The following is a 16,240-nucleotide window of genomic DNA, read 5'->3' on the forward strand; positions in this document are numbered from 1 at the left end:
CAGGAAGCGCGCAGTTTACAGGGAGGGACCCTCCTCCCCCCTCGGCGTCCGCGGGCGGAGTGAGAGCGGGGAAAAACTTCCGCGAAACTTCGCCGCGGTAGAGGAGTGGGGATAGGGGCGCTGCGGGGCGGGGAGGGGGGGGGAAGCGGCGAATTTACGGCCCCGCGAGGGGGTATAAAACCCGGCTGATTCGTTTATCGGCACCACTTCGCGGTGAGGTCCCGTGGGGTGCGGAGGGTCCCGCTCTATGGGACAGGGCTCTCATGGGGTATGGGAGCTCACGAGGATGCGGCGACTTATTGAAACCCTGATGGGTTATATGTATGTATATATGCATGGGTTTTTATATATTTGTACCGTGGAGGTAAAGGCCCTTTAAAGCGATACGCGCCGTCAAAGAGGTCACATTCGTGGGAACTTTTCTCCTAGCCGATAATAATACCGATTTTCTTAAAATTTCCTTATAGATACTTTCAAGATCAAAGTAAAGAATGAAATCTCATGGCTATATCATCCCCCCGAAATTCCGATGACCCCGTCATAGAGTGTACCCCCGAGAAAAATTAACTAAACAATAAACGACAATTCTATTTTGCAAATTAAATTTCATTTCCCATTACCCTCCACTCGATTCTGGGTAATAAACACATTGTCAAGCCCTGTGTCAGGGTACACCGCGGAAGGGCTTCGGTAATAATGTCAGTACATCATACGGCATACCTATATATATATATACGTTATCAAATACCTACGCAAAACCTCTCCGTCACGTAATACTCACCTAAGTGGCATTAATGGCTGTAATTACATGACTCGTATTAATTGGGGGAAATTACATCGAATTAGAGGACGCGGGGCTATTACACGCGGTCGGTAGTGAAGAAATCTGCGGAGAAGCGAGATTCCCCCCCTGCTTCCCCCTCAGCGTGGTTTGAAATTTCCGGGTGTGCGGGATGGGGAAGGGGGTTGGGGGGGGAAGTCTTTAAGCTCGCGTCCGAGGGTGCTCGAACGAGAGCGAGAAGCGCGGTGGAGCGCGAAGAGTAATGGGAGGGGAAGTCGGGATAAAGGGGGGAAACAGTCGAAAAGTGAGAAAGAGAGAGAGAGAACGAGAGAGGACAGAAGGTAAGGAAGGAAGAGGGAGGGATCATTCAAGTAATGCGAGATAATCGGTGTAGGTCGGTTATTAATTTCACTGGGACGACTACTTTTTTAGGTTAAGTCCGGTCGGATGCGCGCGCAGCTTGCGTCTGGGATAAATTTCCCGATTATTTGCGAATGGAAGGGGAGAGGAAATGACACGGAGAGTATAATTTAGGATTTCGCCGCGGGTCTCGGATTCCCGAGCGACTCCACCTTTTTTTAAGGTTATGTCGGGGGATGCCGGAATGGTAAATCGGGAATCCTCGGACGGTTTTTTCCCGGTGCTTTTGTCAGTCTCCTGCGAGGCCGACGGGTTCGATTTTCCGCGGTTTTTTCGCTCCGTCATTCCGACGGATTCGTCAGGAAGTGTCGGGAAGAGCGCGAACTCGAGAGCGAGGGAGACGGAGCGATGCGCGCGCCGTAAGAGTGAGTGAGACGTAACGATCCGCGCGACGCAAGAGCGAGCGAGACGGAGGGACCCGGATAGTGAACCGAAAGATGTGTACCCCCCGTACGAAAATACACGAATAATCCCCGCGCCCACGTGTGTACGTCGAATCGAGCATTCCCGATGTCACTCCCCCGCGGGGGGGTGGGGGTGGGGGGGGGGAGGTTCGGTCTCGTCGCTTTAATTCCGGCGGGTCGCCGCGCTCCGTGTCTCTCGCCCGGGCGAACAAAGCCCTCCGAAAATGACGAGCGCCTCCTCGAGCCACCCCTCCCGAACGCCCGCGCGCTGACCCGCACCGACACGTCCTCTCGGTGCGCGTGCTCGGCGCAGACTGACCGCTGCCGCGGAACGAGCGACCGCAGGGTCACGTGGTCCGGGGCCTAACGGAAAGCCGCGCGCCCTTATTGGTCGAGCCCTCCATTCCCCTGGTCCGGCCGGTAAGAAAGAGAAAAAGAACTCCAGAAATTCAGGAAACAACTCCCCGTGGCCTGCAATTTGAAAATACATCCACCGGCATAATACCTCATCGCATAAAAAAATCCAGCTCAACAGCTGTCCATAAAGAAAAGAAATAAAAAAGGGAAAAAAAAATCATAACTTCCCCATTACCTTTGGTGCACATCCATCATCCTTTATCATCAATCACTTCACTTCCATTACCACCCTACATTGCCATCAGCTCTTAGTTATCACTGTTTCACTTTAATTCCCCGGCAAGTACGATTCCGCAATTTCAGCCGCATCCCTTTTTACGCAAATGGAGTTACCACGGAGACGAGAACCCTCGAGCGAGGCTGCAAAACCATTTTTCCATTCCTGCCCTCTTCTCCCCCCCTTACCCCCTTTTACCCCCTTTCCACATTTCCATCGATTTGCATTGCCAGGAATCGTCCCTAAGCCCTAACCCGATATGCGACTCGTGAAAAGCCAATAAGGGGGTCTTATCTCGGGGGGTGGTCCCCCCCATTGTCCACGACATCCCCCACGACCCCCTACATGCCTTCGACGATGCCGTTCCTCGTTCTAGGGATCTGTGATGGTAAAAGCTCCAGGATCCCGAATATAAGTGAAGGCTTTTCGGCTTTTCGAGGGGGGGAATTTATTTCGGGGGAGGGTTAGTATAGAGGTAAAATACTGGGGGGGTGAATGGAGTGTTTATGCACTGATAAGAATATTTCATTGCTCTCGGGAAATATTTTCTTAGTTCACTCTTTTTTTTTTTTTGGTTCCAGTGTGGTCAATGAGAAATAAGGAGCGACTTTTTTTTTAAGGGGGGATTTTCAGGTCGAGTCTCGACGGACGTTCGATATTCGAAAATCATGATTTCCTCGAAATTGTGACTATTAATTTGAGTGAAATAATTATTGCTTCGAATTACCGAAACATTTTATCGGGGCAATGGATTGGCTTTTGCAGCGTGGTCTGTGAGAAAGAAAGGGCGAATTTTTCTTTTTTCTTTTTTTTTTTTGAGGGGCGATTTTGAAGTCGTGTCTCGATATTCGAAAATCGAAGTCCCTTTTCGCCTTTTCAAATGATAGAGGCGCGAAGCGCGTTTTGTGCTCCTTCGGGGCTCCAGATTGCTCTTCTCTTTTTTTTCATCTCCGGACGCCCCGGCGAAAGTCATTCGATCCTATCGATCTCTGATGTCGCGATTATCGAGAGGCATGGAGATTCATCTCGGGGCCCGTTAAAAGACACGAGGAATCCGCGTCGCGATATTACTCGGAGTAATCGTCGGGGGTAAAAATTGCACCTTTGTCGCTGATTAAACGGACGAGCATCGGAGAGAGAGAGAAAAGATGGAGGAAAGGCAAGACGCATGTATATAAATAAACATGTACATATATTGTATATTTATTCGTAGAAATACATGTTTAAATATATATATTTCTTTTTTTCTATACGTTTCTACATGCATCTATGTATCTATATATTTTTTTTTTTCATGTGAGAGGGAGAGAGATGGCGACTTTAGAGGCAGCAGTCACAGATTAGCCCGGGAGAAAGGGGGCGGAAAAATAAGGGATGATTCTCATAGTCACCCCAGAGATAGATTGGACCTAGATTTCAAATTATCGGCGATATCGCGAATATAGAAAGTGTGATGCGTCTCGTCGCTCGCCCTGGTGGTCAGACGTGCAACTCGACTCCGGTGAAAATGCGAAATGGGAGCAGGTCTCGCAGTTTCACACTTTCACCGGGGTGAAAATGTGAGACATATCACGCGAGGACAGAAAATGTGAAACATGTCACGCGGGCATAGAAAATATAGCGATGAGTGAAATAGGCTCGATTTTGTATGTGACATTAAAAAATGATGAACGAAATATTAAAAAATTATGAACAAAANGTACTCCTCAGAAAAATCGATATCTTCACCCTTTCGCTAAGTGGAACCCCCTTAAGGCGAAAATTCCAATTATTGATATCAGTGGAATTATGAACATTATCGAATTTCCGGGGAAAGGGGTTATTGTTATCCGCGGGGGGCGCCCTTAATCCAACGTCTCATTCAAAGGGGTTGAAAGGGGTTGAAATAGCGATTGAGAGTTCCCTCGGTGCCTTTTAATCGAACGTCGAGTGCAGCCCCAGGGGATGTTCGACTTGCTTTGGATCGCGGGGGCAATTTTGCCCCCGACGACCTTTCAACCCCCCCGGCCCTACCTCGATTTGGTGCCCCTACATAAAGGGAGGAAATAGAATAACACGAAATGCGACGATTAATACGGGGGCTAAGTGTAAGTGTACAAAATGACCAGGGTTAATCTCGATTAACTAGGGGGTTGAATAACCCCAGGAGCTTTTTAATCGAACGTCGAGTGCAGTCCTGGGGGATGTTAGACTCGTCCCGATCGCGGGGGCAATTTTCCCCCCGACGTCCTTTCATCGCGTCATCTCCGAGGGGATGATGTCTTCTCACCGTGATGTAAACATGGGAAATGAGGGATAAAAACGGGGGGATGAAAATAAGGGATGGTTGATAAGGAATGAAATATTCGAAATCGTGAATAATTAATTTTTAAGGGTAAATAAAAATTCAAGGTATGAGAGGGTTGCTTGGATTTTAATATAATGTATGCATGGGAAATGAGGGATAAAAACGGGGGGATGAAAATAAGGGATGGTTGATAAGGAATGAAATATTCGAAATCGTGAATAATTAATTTTTAAGGGTAAATAAAAATTCAAGGTATGAGAGGGTTGCTTGGATTTTAATATAATGTATGCATGGGAAATGAGGGATAAAAACGGGGGGATGAAAATAAGGGATGGTTGATAAGGAATAAAATATTCGAAATCGTGAATAATTAATTTTTAAGGGTAAATAAAAATTCAAGGTATGAGAGGGTTGCTTCGATTTTCCACCCCTTGTTGGAACACCCCCTGTAATTCGATGTACGGGAGATATGAATAAAGTATGGGAAGTGATGAATAATATATGTTATACAATAAATATAAATTGTGATAGGAGATATCGAGGCTGAGAGAGAATCCTTGATTTTCCTCCTCTTTCGGGTCCAGTACTCTCTCCTATAAGAAGGAATAAAAAAAAAAAAGTTGACTTCAATAAATGATAAATAATGAATATGGAGTGGTAAATAAAAACGGGGAGAGGAAGTATCGAGGAGGTTCTCTCGATTTTTCTCCCCCTTTCGGGGGTTCGATCTTTCCCGACGTAAGGAAGAGATGAAATAAAAAGTATAAGTAATAAGTAATGAATATGGAGAGGTAAATAATAATATCGATGGGAGAAAATACCGTGGTTCGATGAACTCCTTAGATTTTCCACCCCCGTTTTCCGCAGATCGGCTCCTAGCATCTGAACGTAAGGAAAATAACAGTAATAAAGTGCAATAAATAATAAATAGTGGATACAGAAAATATATAAATAATTTAAGGAGGAAATACCTTGACCGCATGCACTTTTCCGATTTTCTTTCTTTCCTTCGTGGATCTGTTACACTTCGTTCTGACATATGAAAGAAAAGGAATAAATTACAATGATAGGGATAATAAAATTATAATAAATAAATATACCTGTGGAAGAAATACCTCGATTCGGAGTCCTCCGAATTTTCTTCCCCTTTCCATCTAATCAGCTGATCTCGTCCTGACGTAAGGAAGGAAAAAAAATCATAATAAAATGCAACGATAATAGTAGGAATAATAAATAAACGGAAAAGATATAATAAATATAAATGCACAAAATAAATATAAATGCACAAAATAAATATAAATGCACAAAATAAATATAAATGCACAAAAATAAATATAAATGCACAAAAATAAATATAAATCCAAAAAGAAAATACCTCGATTCATCGAGCGTTCCCGATTTTCGCCTCCTACGGGAGAATCGAATGGGACAGGACATTCCGGATACCGGAAGGACCTTCCCAGGACGCGTTTCCGGTGGCTGGTCCCAACGAGAAACGGCATGTCGACGAGGCGAGCTGTCGACTCTCGTTTTATCCCCACCTCGTATGAAACTCGCGGGGACATCGTATGAACCTTCTGTGAACCTTGCATGTACCCAATATGTACTCACTATGTACGTGGCTATGTACCAAGCGAGGCCACGCGCGCTTATCCGCGTCCGCAGGGGCCGAGTGTACACATCCTGGACGATCGTTTATTTATAAAGCGATTCGCGATAATCAATAATCAATTCCCCCCGCTTCTTCCCCCAGCACCGCGAAAATGAACCCTGGGGCGGGCGCCCCGTTTCCGTCCATTCCCACCCACCGCCTCCCGCTGGCGACATGAGACGCGAGTTGCTATTCGTGTCTCTGTCTTTCCCCCGGCCGCCCCTATAGCTCCACCTTCGTCGCACTCATTGAGACGCCAGCCCAAGTCGGTTAGCGCCCCGCGGATCCGCTGATGGGGCTTTTCCACCCCTTCCGACAATTTCCCCGCTTTGGCAGCTGCGGAGGAAACCTTCCGGGATGTTTTTTAACAGTTTTTCTCTCTCACCTTTTTTATTTTTTTTTAATCTTTTTCCTCCTTTTCGCTTTTTCGCGAACGCGGCGTGTGCTTCTCCTCTGTGGACCGTTTCCGGTTCTAATGGCCAATGATCTGCTGATGGCTTTTTCTCACCCCTTCCGACAATTTCCACACCTCTGACAGATGTGAAAGAGACTTTTCATTCTTCTCTTCTTTCTATGCGAAATTTATTTATTTAATTTGAGCGCTTATTTCGAAGTATCGCGCGGATCAGCTGATGGCGTTTTTCCACCCCTTCCGGAAATTTTCCCATTTCGACAACCGTGACAGGGGGAGCTTCTCGGGTGACATTTGAAAGATTGAAATATCTCGTGATAACCAACGCGCCCCACTTTCTACGTGTCTAATATCCCGCGAATCATCTGATGGCGTTTTTTCTCCCCTTCGGAGAATTTTCATATTTTGACAGGTACGGAGAGAGAAAAAAAAAAAAAAACAGCCTTTCAGAGAATTCAATCGCGTCCTCCCTTTTTCCTCTTTCATACACGTGGCATCCCCCCTCAATTTCGATATCCCCCTCTCCCTCTTTTTCCACCCTTCCCGCCCTTTTCGATTCGACAGCCGAAAACATATTCCCGAGCACTTCTTCCATTTTCATACTCTCTATCCGCATGACATATATGCAAATTCACAATAGAGGGGCAATTACCCCCGACCCCCCTCAAGGGGTGGCATTTACAATTACAAACTTTCATGGTTTACTGGGACCCCCCGCAAGGCTCTCGAATTAAGTTTCGACGAGGAAGGGAGCTCCATTAAATGTCACCCCTACACCCCATGGGGTGGGAAAACTTTTCACCCCCCCCCCCCGGAAGAATACCTTCGATGATAAGCGCTAACCCGGAAACTCGATTAACGGGGTCGAAAGAAGCCATGGGGTGTGTGGTTTGCATTTACGTATTCGGTGTGTACACGGTTTACAACCCTCCGGGGGGTGGGTCCCCCAAGTCTATCTAACTTTTTCGGCCCTTTCCCCTTTGTGGGGTCGGAATATAAAAGGGGAATTATCCTTAAAAAAGAAAAATGAGAGAAAGAAGTAGCAACGTTCTGGAAATCTAAAGTATACATCGCGGAAAGTTACTACACGGGAAAATAGGCGATGAATCTGAAATTTCGGGAAATTTCGGAGAATTTCCGAGAATTTCCGAGAATTTCGGAGAATTCCCTGGGACACTAAAGCCGCAGCACAAGGTGGAACGCCGCAAAAGGAGGTTAACCTCGAGGTGGTCTCCGAGGACCTCCGAGAATACGGAATGTCAAAATTCCTGGAATATCATAATTCATGGAATTTCAAAATTCCTGGAATATCAAAATTCCTGGAATGCCAAAATTCCTGGAATTTCAAAATTTCAAGGCAACCACCCCGAGAAAGAAAAATTCACTTAACCAAAGAAATATTTCTTTGAATAGTGCCTCTATAAATATTTTCTTAATTTTTGAGTAACAATTAAGGCTTCAAAGGACACAGTTAACCCATTTTGAAAAAAGTTCCCCAAACGAGACCCTTAAAGACCCCACTTGAACATCACCTTAAGTGCTTAACATCTTGTTACGCACTATTAACAACTGTATTAACTCCCTCCTCACAAGACTCATAGAGTTCAATTTTAATTACAACGATTTCAATTTTCAGTTATTCCATAGCTTAACACACAACACAATCACGAGAAGGGTCAGTCTCTAATACCCCCAGTGGACTCCCAGGAACACGAGAGCCACGCCGACCAACTTGTTGCATAACCTCAAAGTACCTCCACAATTAAGCCAGACTCCGAAATCCTCGGGGATTTCACCAAGAAACTCAACCAGAAGTCAGGAAATCCCCCGGGAACCGTCCCTCCCCACGTTTCCCACAAAATGAAAAAGAAAACCCGGACGTTTCCACTTTTCGTTTCCTCGCTAGGTACAATCAGGACCAGATAACCTCAAAACCGTAAACTGTGAGCATAAACTTAAATTCCTCTCACAAAATAAGTAATTTCCGGAAAAATTTCCAAAATTGCGAAAAATTTCGATTAAAAACATTATTACCCCCGGGAAACTCGCTTATTACAATTATTATCGTTTCTGTATAAGACATTAGATAAAAGTTCGAGATAAAGTCTGAAGAAAAGAGGGTCGCGGGGGTCGGGCCTCCCGGGAAAAGTTATGCGACCCCCTGAGCCCTTGGGGAGGTTTCAACCCCCCAAAAGCCCCCCATGTGAGAGAGATGCCACGTGGGGGCAGTAACACCCTCCAGTGACCCGGAATATGAAGAAACTTGGACACTCGGGTCTCCGGGGTGGATTTCACCCCAAGGGAGGACACCCCCCAAAAGTCTTTAAACTTCCTCGACACCCTCAAAACCGCGAACTACAATCACCCCTTGTTTGCAGCGGTTCCACCTGTTCGCTTCCACCCCCGGATTACCCGGATACCGCCTTGGGGGGGTTTCGTGACTTGCCGCCCTTCCCCCCAAGAGAGGGAGGGGAAACTCACCCACGTGCGTCACTCACTCCCGAGTCACCCCTTTCGACCTTAAGGGGATGTGAAAGTGACATTTGAGGGGTCGTGTCACTTTCCTCCGAACTGGGTTTACCGAATCGTTTGAAATTTAATATCGTGAATATGGAGGCTATAAGGAAGGTCCCGACACCCATGAATTTTCAATTTTCACCCTAAATTTTAAAAATATCTATTAACAAATTTTTTTTATTTAAAATCTCAACGACGGCGGAAACCTCCCTTATAGTCTTGACATTCATATTGTGATGTTTGAAGCGATTCGGTACACCCAGTTTGGAGGAAAGTTTCATAAAAGAGAGTACTTTGACGGCACTTTCGCATCTCCTTAAACCACCCTTATATTAAGACCTTCCAGGTACACCCTTAACCTCCTCTTATAACTTCCCCTCATTTTTCATTTTATACCCACTCTTGTGTTTTTATGTTCATGATCTTTCATCTTTTTAATTTACTTTCATTATTTCGGGGGGAGGTTTAATATTTAGCGTGAGGTGACACCAAGGGTGTCAGTTGCACCAATTTTGCACGTCTCGGGGGGCGGGTCGGGGGTGGTGGACTCGGACTGCCGGAGTACCTGCTATCGTGTGACCGGGGGCAGAGGGTGCGCCGTCATGTCGCTGCGCCGTCCGACTGAGCACTGAGGCCCGGCCGCGGCCGCTACCCCCTCGCCGCCTACGCCGCCACCGCCGGCGGCGCGCGCATCGACGCGAGCGGCGCGCGCAGCCACCCTACGCCGCTGTCCGGTCACGTTCAAACGCGCCGCCGAAAAGGGAGGAGACGCGCGCCGACCGTTGACCAGGACGCATCCCTGAAGCGCCTCCAGATAGTGGTGTCCCTGAAAAAAAAAAAATAAAGAGGGAATTCAACTCATTTTCTGCGTTAAGGTGATATGACAGGGTCATTCTATATATGTATAAAACCTAAATATATTTGCTCAGCTTTTTTCCAAACTGCACAGAATCATTTGAAACTTCGGCACGTGATTATGGAGGCCCTAAGGAAGAACCAAGGCACTTTTCCAGGACTGTATAAAATTCATAAGGTTGTATAGGATTGTGTAAAATTGTATAAAATTGTATAAAATTCGGTGCTACCCATGCCCACCCTCGAAATAGATTATTCACCCCTCTTTGTTTCAATTGTTTTTAATTTTCCTATATTTTCATAAAACAGCGCGTAATGGGAGTCTCGTGTAAAAATGGTGCCAGGAGTTTGCGTATTCATTTATACGAGTTTCCTCGAGTTTCCCTTTCCCGGGGGATGAAATGGCGTTCATAAAGGGTGGCAATTTCCGGAGTATCGGAGCCGATCGAGTGTTAATAAGTTACTCGAATAATTACGATCGCCCGACAATGGAAGAATGGGAAGCATTGTTTCCAGCTCCAGGTCGAGTTTACGAGGAAATAGAAATTATGCTTTCCCGTTCCTCCCCTTTTCCTTCCCATTTCTTCTTCTGGTCGAATAGGAGGGAGCCATTGCCTTTTAAGGGTTCAATCTCGGGCTCATAAAATGCTGGAATTTCAATGGGTCCTCGAAAGAACCGAAAAAGGACGACGTCCACCCCCTGGCCCTCCTTATTTCCATGAACTTCCTCTCAGGAAAAATCAGAACTACATTTCCCTTTGCATATATCGTTATTCCGTCGATTTTTCCCGCCCTTTCGACTGAATTTTCCATTTTCTGGGTACATGTCCTCGGGGGTGCTTTAAAGTCCTTCAATACACCGATAACCCTATCTTTATTTCAACTGATCCTAAGGACGGAGAAATAATTTTCCCCTCCTAAATGATAAGAGATAAACTCCGAATTTCTTCATTTTCATCCCTCCTCTTTTATTAACTTTCGTCGCTTTCGATTTAGTATCGTATCCTTCGAAGAAATACCCCCAAAATTTCATCCCTTAATTTCCAATGGTTATCGTCCTTTCTTATCTGTTAATGTTTATTATTTTAGTTTCCGTTTCTTAAGGAACCAAGATTTTTCTCTGAGAATTGAATGCCATTCCTCGAGCTTTTTTTGGGGTGGCAAAAAAGGGTAAATCTATAAAAGCTGGAATTTCGATTTGCAGGAAGAGGGGAGAATTTACAGCTTATCGCTTTTAAGCTGCCAAACCGTGAAATAAGGGGGAGATTTATTCAAAATGAACGACCCTCTCTTATTTCAACCCCTCCGGGAATGTTCCCCCGTCAAAGCGGTAATTGATGGAAAAAATTAACGAAGCATGCTTTGTCGAGAGTACATTGTCCGGGGAGGGGATGAAACTGAAGAAACAAAAACTGAATCCTAAGCGGACCCTTTTGATAAGACTTTTTTCATGCTTTTTCCACGGTATTTGGTATTTCATATTTTGAGACAATGGCCGGCCTGAATATGCAGACGGCGTTATTAATTGGAGGGCGAGTGATAAGGGGTGATTCCGTATGAATAATCGGGCAAGGTCGTCGTTTCCAGGGATAATTAAAGGAGGTGAATGTTACATGCGATAACGAGAGCCTTTATCACATTTCCTCAAATAGAAGTGTCGAAATTAAATCCGGATAAAAAAAGATATATCTTGATAACGAGACACTTTATCACGATTTGGGAAGAAAGGGAAAGTGAAGAATGAAAATGGAGCATCTTAGGGGAGATTATGAAATTCAGGGAAAATCGGAGAAATGCATTTTAACGTTAATGCAGGAAAATTTGGACTAATCGAAGGCGAGATTTTTATCTCCTTCGATATTCCAAGATGGAGGACAAAAAATGAAATGGTGATTTATTCAAAATCGAGGGTCCACTTAAATCCAATCCTCCTGGGCTTCCTTCATCCCCCTTTTCCGTTTTCGGAGAAGAAATTAATTTTCCAAAATTTTCCATAAAAATGTCTCCTTCCTCCTTCGTCCCCAAAAATTTCAATGGAAGATTTATTAAAAATAGAAAATTTTTAAAATCAATTCGGTGGAATTTCACATCCTTGGACAGCTTTAGAATTTTAGTTTGTATGATAAGTCGGGATATTTGAAATTCAGGGGGTGGCGGTCGATAAGGTAATCTTTCTTATCACTTCCGTCTTGCGGACGATCGACAAAGGATTTCCGAATCGAGATTATTTGTACAAGGATTTAAGGATCGAGTCAACAGGTTCGAAACTGCACTTTGCCGAGGGTCATGAATTTCAAAAATTCCCACGAAGCTGGGAAGAAATTCACTCCTCGCACCCTCTTTATTCTTATAAGTCGACAGGCTTAAGAATGAAATGGTGATTTATTCAAAATCGACGACACTTTCAGGCTCCTCGGCTTGCCCTGTTCGGCATTTTTTTCTTTTTCCCTCTTTCCTTCATCCCGAAGGACCAAAAACGAATTGGCCGGGAATCTTTAAATATGCAAAGCAGTGGGTTTCCAAAAATCGAAGGAGAATCCTTAAAGGTGGAAAGCACTGAAATTTGGAAAATCAAGGGAGAGACGAAAATAGGAAAATAGGATTAATAAGAAAAATAAAAATATCCAACATTTTTAAGAGAATTTTTTCTACTCTATCTTCAGTAGTTCAGAATAGTATAATTGAATCTATTCATGAGCATGTCTTATCACTCCTCTTGCAATTATTCCCGCAGACTTCGTACGTCCACGTAATCAGTCTTACGTAATTAGCCACGTAATCGAATCGAGTCGGAGTACATCTCGATAATCATATTTTTGGATAATCGACCCAAAACTCCCAATTTCGACGACTTGATTCCGAAATTTTATTCTTCTCTCTGTGTCTCTCTTCGCGGGTTTTCCTGAATTTTCCTGAACTTTTCTACCGTGTTTAAAAAATATTACCAATAGTCCGATTCAATATTTTCCTCATTTTATCGATACTACCAATTTCTTGGAATTCGGAAATTTTATTCTTCTCCCCGTCTCCCTCTTCACGGATTTTCCTGAATTTTCCGGAAATTTTCTACCGTGTTTAAAAAATATTATCAATAGTCCGATTCAATATTTTCTTCATTTTATCGATACTACCAATTTCTTGGAATTCGGAAATTTTATTCTTCTCCCCGTCTCCCGCTTCGCGGATTTTCCTGAATTTTCCTGAACTTTTCTACCGTGTTTAAAAAATATTCCCAATAGTCCGATTCAATATTTTCCTAATTTCCTCGAAATTAGCAATTTCTTGGCCGGCGGGATTTATTCGCGCATAAATTTCCCGGCGCGAAACTCCCGGGATATCGGGCTTTCCCTTTGAATTTTCATCTCCTAGGTTTTTTCCCTCTTTTCTTTGAAGCACGGCCGATACACTCAAGAAGCCCTCGGCCCGAGTATCGGTCAAATCTGTCAGGAAAAGTCCACGTGTTCCGGGGGTGGAGTGTCGTCGTGATATCGACTGACGGTGATATCGAGCTACGCGGTGACACCTTTATTCCGGACTCCATCTAGCGGGAGATTCCGCAACGACGACATTTCATCTTTAAAAAAAAAAGAAAAAGAAATGATTACATTAAAAAATATATAAACATACANGTGCCGGAAAATGTGTATTAAAAAAAAAGAAAAAGAAATGATTACATATCAAAATATAAAAAATGCAGGTATTAATGGATTTTATCTAAGGAGGAATTCCGCGACTCGATTCCGATCGCGCCTCGATTAATTATTTCTTATCCGTCAGAAAGGAAAAACGCCGCAAACTTTTTGAGGGTTCCCGACGCCTGTCTCGAAGTTTTATCGAAACTCGAAAGTTCCCTCGCTAACAAGAGACTATTCGTCAGAATCGAAACGATAAGTAAACTCGCTGACTCGACGTCGACATGTTGGAAACCACTTTCCTGAAAATCCCTGAGAAAATTCCAAAATCTTGCACCACTCAAACTTATCTCCCGGATATAATTCTCCACAATTATATCTCCCCGGTTATCAGCTCCGAAGCGGGCGAGTCATTTGAAATTTTCTCATGGTCCTTGATAAGTGGAAATGACGAATTCCCAACTTTACAATTTCCCTTTTCATCGATCAGAATTGAATAGAAAATATTCTGCCCTCCCTAATCAAATCAGGACAATGAAAAACCCTGCTTTATTATACATTGCACCCGTGAGATCGAAATTTCAGGCGTTTCATATTTTTTTTATATTCCTTAAATTCATAGAAAAAAATGTTTCACCCTCGACAGGGAATCCGAGTCTCCGAAAATACTGCTTTATTTTCCATTGCACCCGTGAGATCGAAATTGTCGGGATTTCATATTTTTATTTGAATTTCTTAGATTAACAAAAAAAATGTTTCACCCTCCGCAGGAAATCCGAGACCCCGAAAATACTGCTTTATTTTCCATTGCACCCGTGAGATTGAAATTTTCAGCGTTTCATATTTTTATTTGAATTTTTTAGATTAACAAAAAAAATTGTTTTACCCTCCGCAGGAAATCCGAGACTCCGAAAATACTGCTTTATTTTCCATTGCACCCGTGAGATCGAAATTTTCGGCGTTTCATATTTTTTTTGTATTTCTCGAATAAAAAAAAATTTGTTTTACTCTCAGCAGGAAATCCGAGACCCCGAAAATACTGCTTTATTTTCCTCGCGGCTCCAGAAGCAAAAGCAGGGAATTTTCGTCGTTTCCATTTCTTTTTTCCTGCCCTTTTTCCACGTCCGGCGCTGACATTTTCCGGCCGACGTTTCCCGAATAAGCGAGTCCTGGAATTCCTCTGGAGAGGAGAGGAAGACGCGATGCAAAAGGGGCCATTGAGTGGCGGTCCCTCCACTCGGGAGAAATGGCTCGCGAAAATGCGAATTTACGAGCCGACCTCGGCAGGACCTCCACTTCCGATCGCTCCTCGACTGCTTCCGGAAACGCCGATCTCTTCCTTGCACTTTTAATGAGTCTCCATTTAATCGGAGATCCTTTGATCCTTTAATTGCTTTCTGGATGATTGGAAATCGGGCTCGATCTCGTTTTGTTAGACTTTCTTTGACTCGATACTCCGACGTGCAGTAATTATCATAATTGATGGATTTTTTTCAGGATTACTGAAGAGAATAATAGGATCCTTGGATCGTTTATTTCATTTTTGAGGGGATTGGAAATCAGATTTGATCTCGTTTTATAAGATATCTCTTGACTGATCTTATGACTAAATGTACCGAATACATTGTTAAGAAATAATTGTTATAATGAATGCATTTACCGCAGCTGCATTACCTCTCCTCCGCCCCTTTAAAGTGCAAAGTTATATCCGAAATAATTAATAAAACCATCAATGTTCGATTGAATTTAAATATAGAAAATGTTGCGCGGTACTTCCCTTCAGTGACGATAATCCCCGGAAAGTGCATTTATTTTATTCAGGTTGTTTAAATATTCCAGTCGAGGTCGCGTCGAGAGATGAAAGCGATCGAGTTATCCCGAAACTCGGTTGCGACCGCTCCCGAAATTCCTGGCAACATTTCGGGAATTTAACATTGCGGAATGGGATTAGACAGTCGGAAAGCAACGTCGCTCTAATTGCGTTACGGCATAAAGTCTATCCTAAGAAATAGTATAAGGAGAGATGTCGCTGACCTCCCCAAAGAAAAATAAGAGCGATTATTTTTCTCCATGCTGGATCTCGATTCTTGGTTTACTTAAGAGCCATTATTTTTCTCCATGCTGGCTCTCGATTCTTGGTTCACTTTATGTGGAATCAGCCATAGACGTTATGTATAAGAATCCCATTTCATGGCCTCATATTCAGGCATTAGTAACCTTCGCCTAATTCCTTACCCCGAGGGTCGTCATCGCGGAGGAGAAATCTCCCTTATAGCCGACATTCCTGGAATATTCCCTCGGGAATACGAATGCCGGGCACCGCCGTGTCCCTAGGACTCCGAGCACTATCCTTTCTTGGGTTTTTATTTCTTGTCCCGAGCTCGCTGGAGCAAGAAATCAAAGCCTCCCTCAGGATGTCTCCCGAAACGTGGCCCGGGACCTGGGACCAGAAGCGCCTTCTTCCTTGGAATTGAGTCCTCCTTTTTGATTTTCCCCTTTCGTCCGGACCCCAAAAATCCCACTCGTAGGTTCCCGGATCCAAAAACGAAGGTCGGAGTCAGGAATTATAACGTCCCTCGGGATCTGGGATGTGGTACCGATTCATCCTAGGATCCTGGAAACGAGAGATCTCACTTTAACTCTTCCT

General features: G+C 44.1%; 1 protein-coding gene across 2 annotated transcripts; it reads right to left on the reverse strand.

Annotated features, from left to right (window-relative positions):
- Positions 1-4,702: 4,702 nt before the first annotated feature.
- Positions 4,703-6,029, reverse strand: LOC105703627. Of its 2 annotated transcripts, none has more exons than XM_012432132.1 (5): positions 5,902-6,029; positions 5,642-5,699; positions 5,498-5,558; positions 5,348-5,408; positions 4,703-5,119 (listed from the first exon to the last, which is right to left on the reverse strand). In XM_012432132.1, exons 1-5 carry the CDS (start codon positions 6,026-6,028, stop codon positions 5,031-5,033), a joined length of 396 nt encoding a protein of 131 aa, XP_012287555.1. In that variant the 5' UTR covers position 6,029; the 3' UTR covers positions 4,703-5,030. The 2 variants fall into 2 exon arrangements, with proteins under 2 accessions (XP_012287555.1, XP_012287553.1); XM_012432130.1 differs by having other exon boundaries at positions 5,627-5,699.
- Positions 6,030-16,240: the final 10,211 nt, after the last annotated feature.

The sequence above is a fragment of the Orussus abietinus genome, unplaced genomic scaffold (genome assembly GCF_000612105.2).
Source record: "Orussus abietinus isolate OABI.00-Male unplaced genomic scaffold, Oabi_2.0 scaffold43, whole genome shotgun sequence".
NCBI classification, from domain to species: Eukaryota; Metazoa; Arthropoda; class Insecta; order Hymenoptera; family Orussidae; genus Orussus; species Orussus abietinus.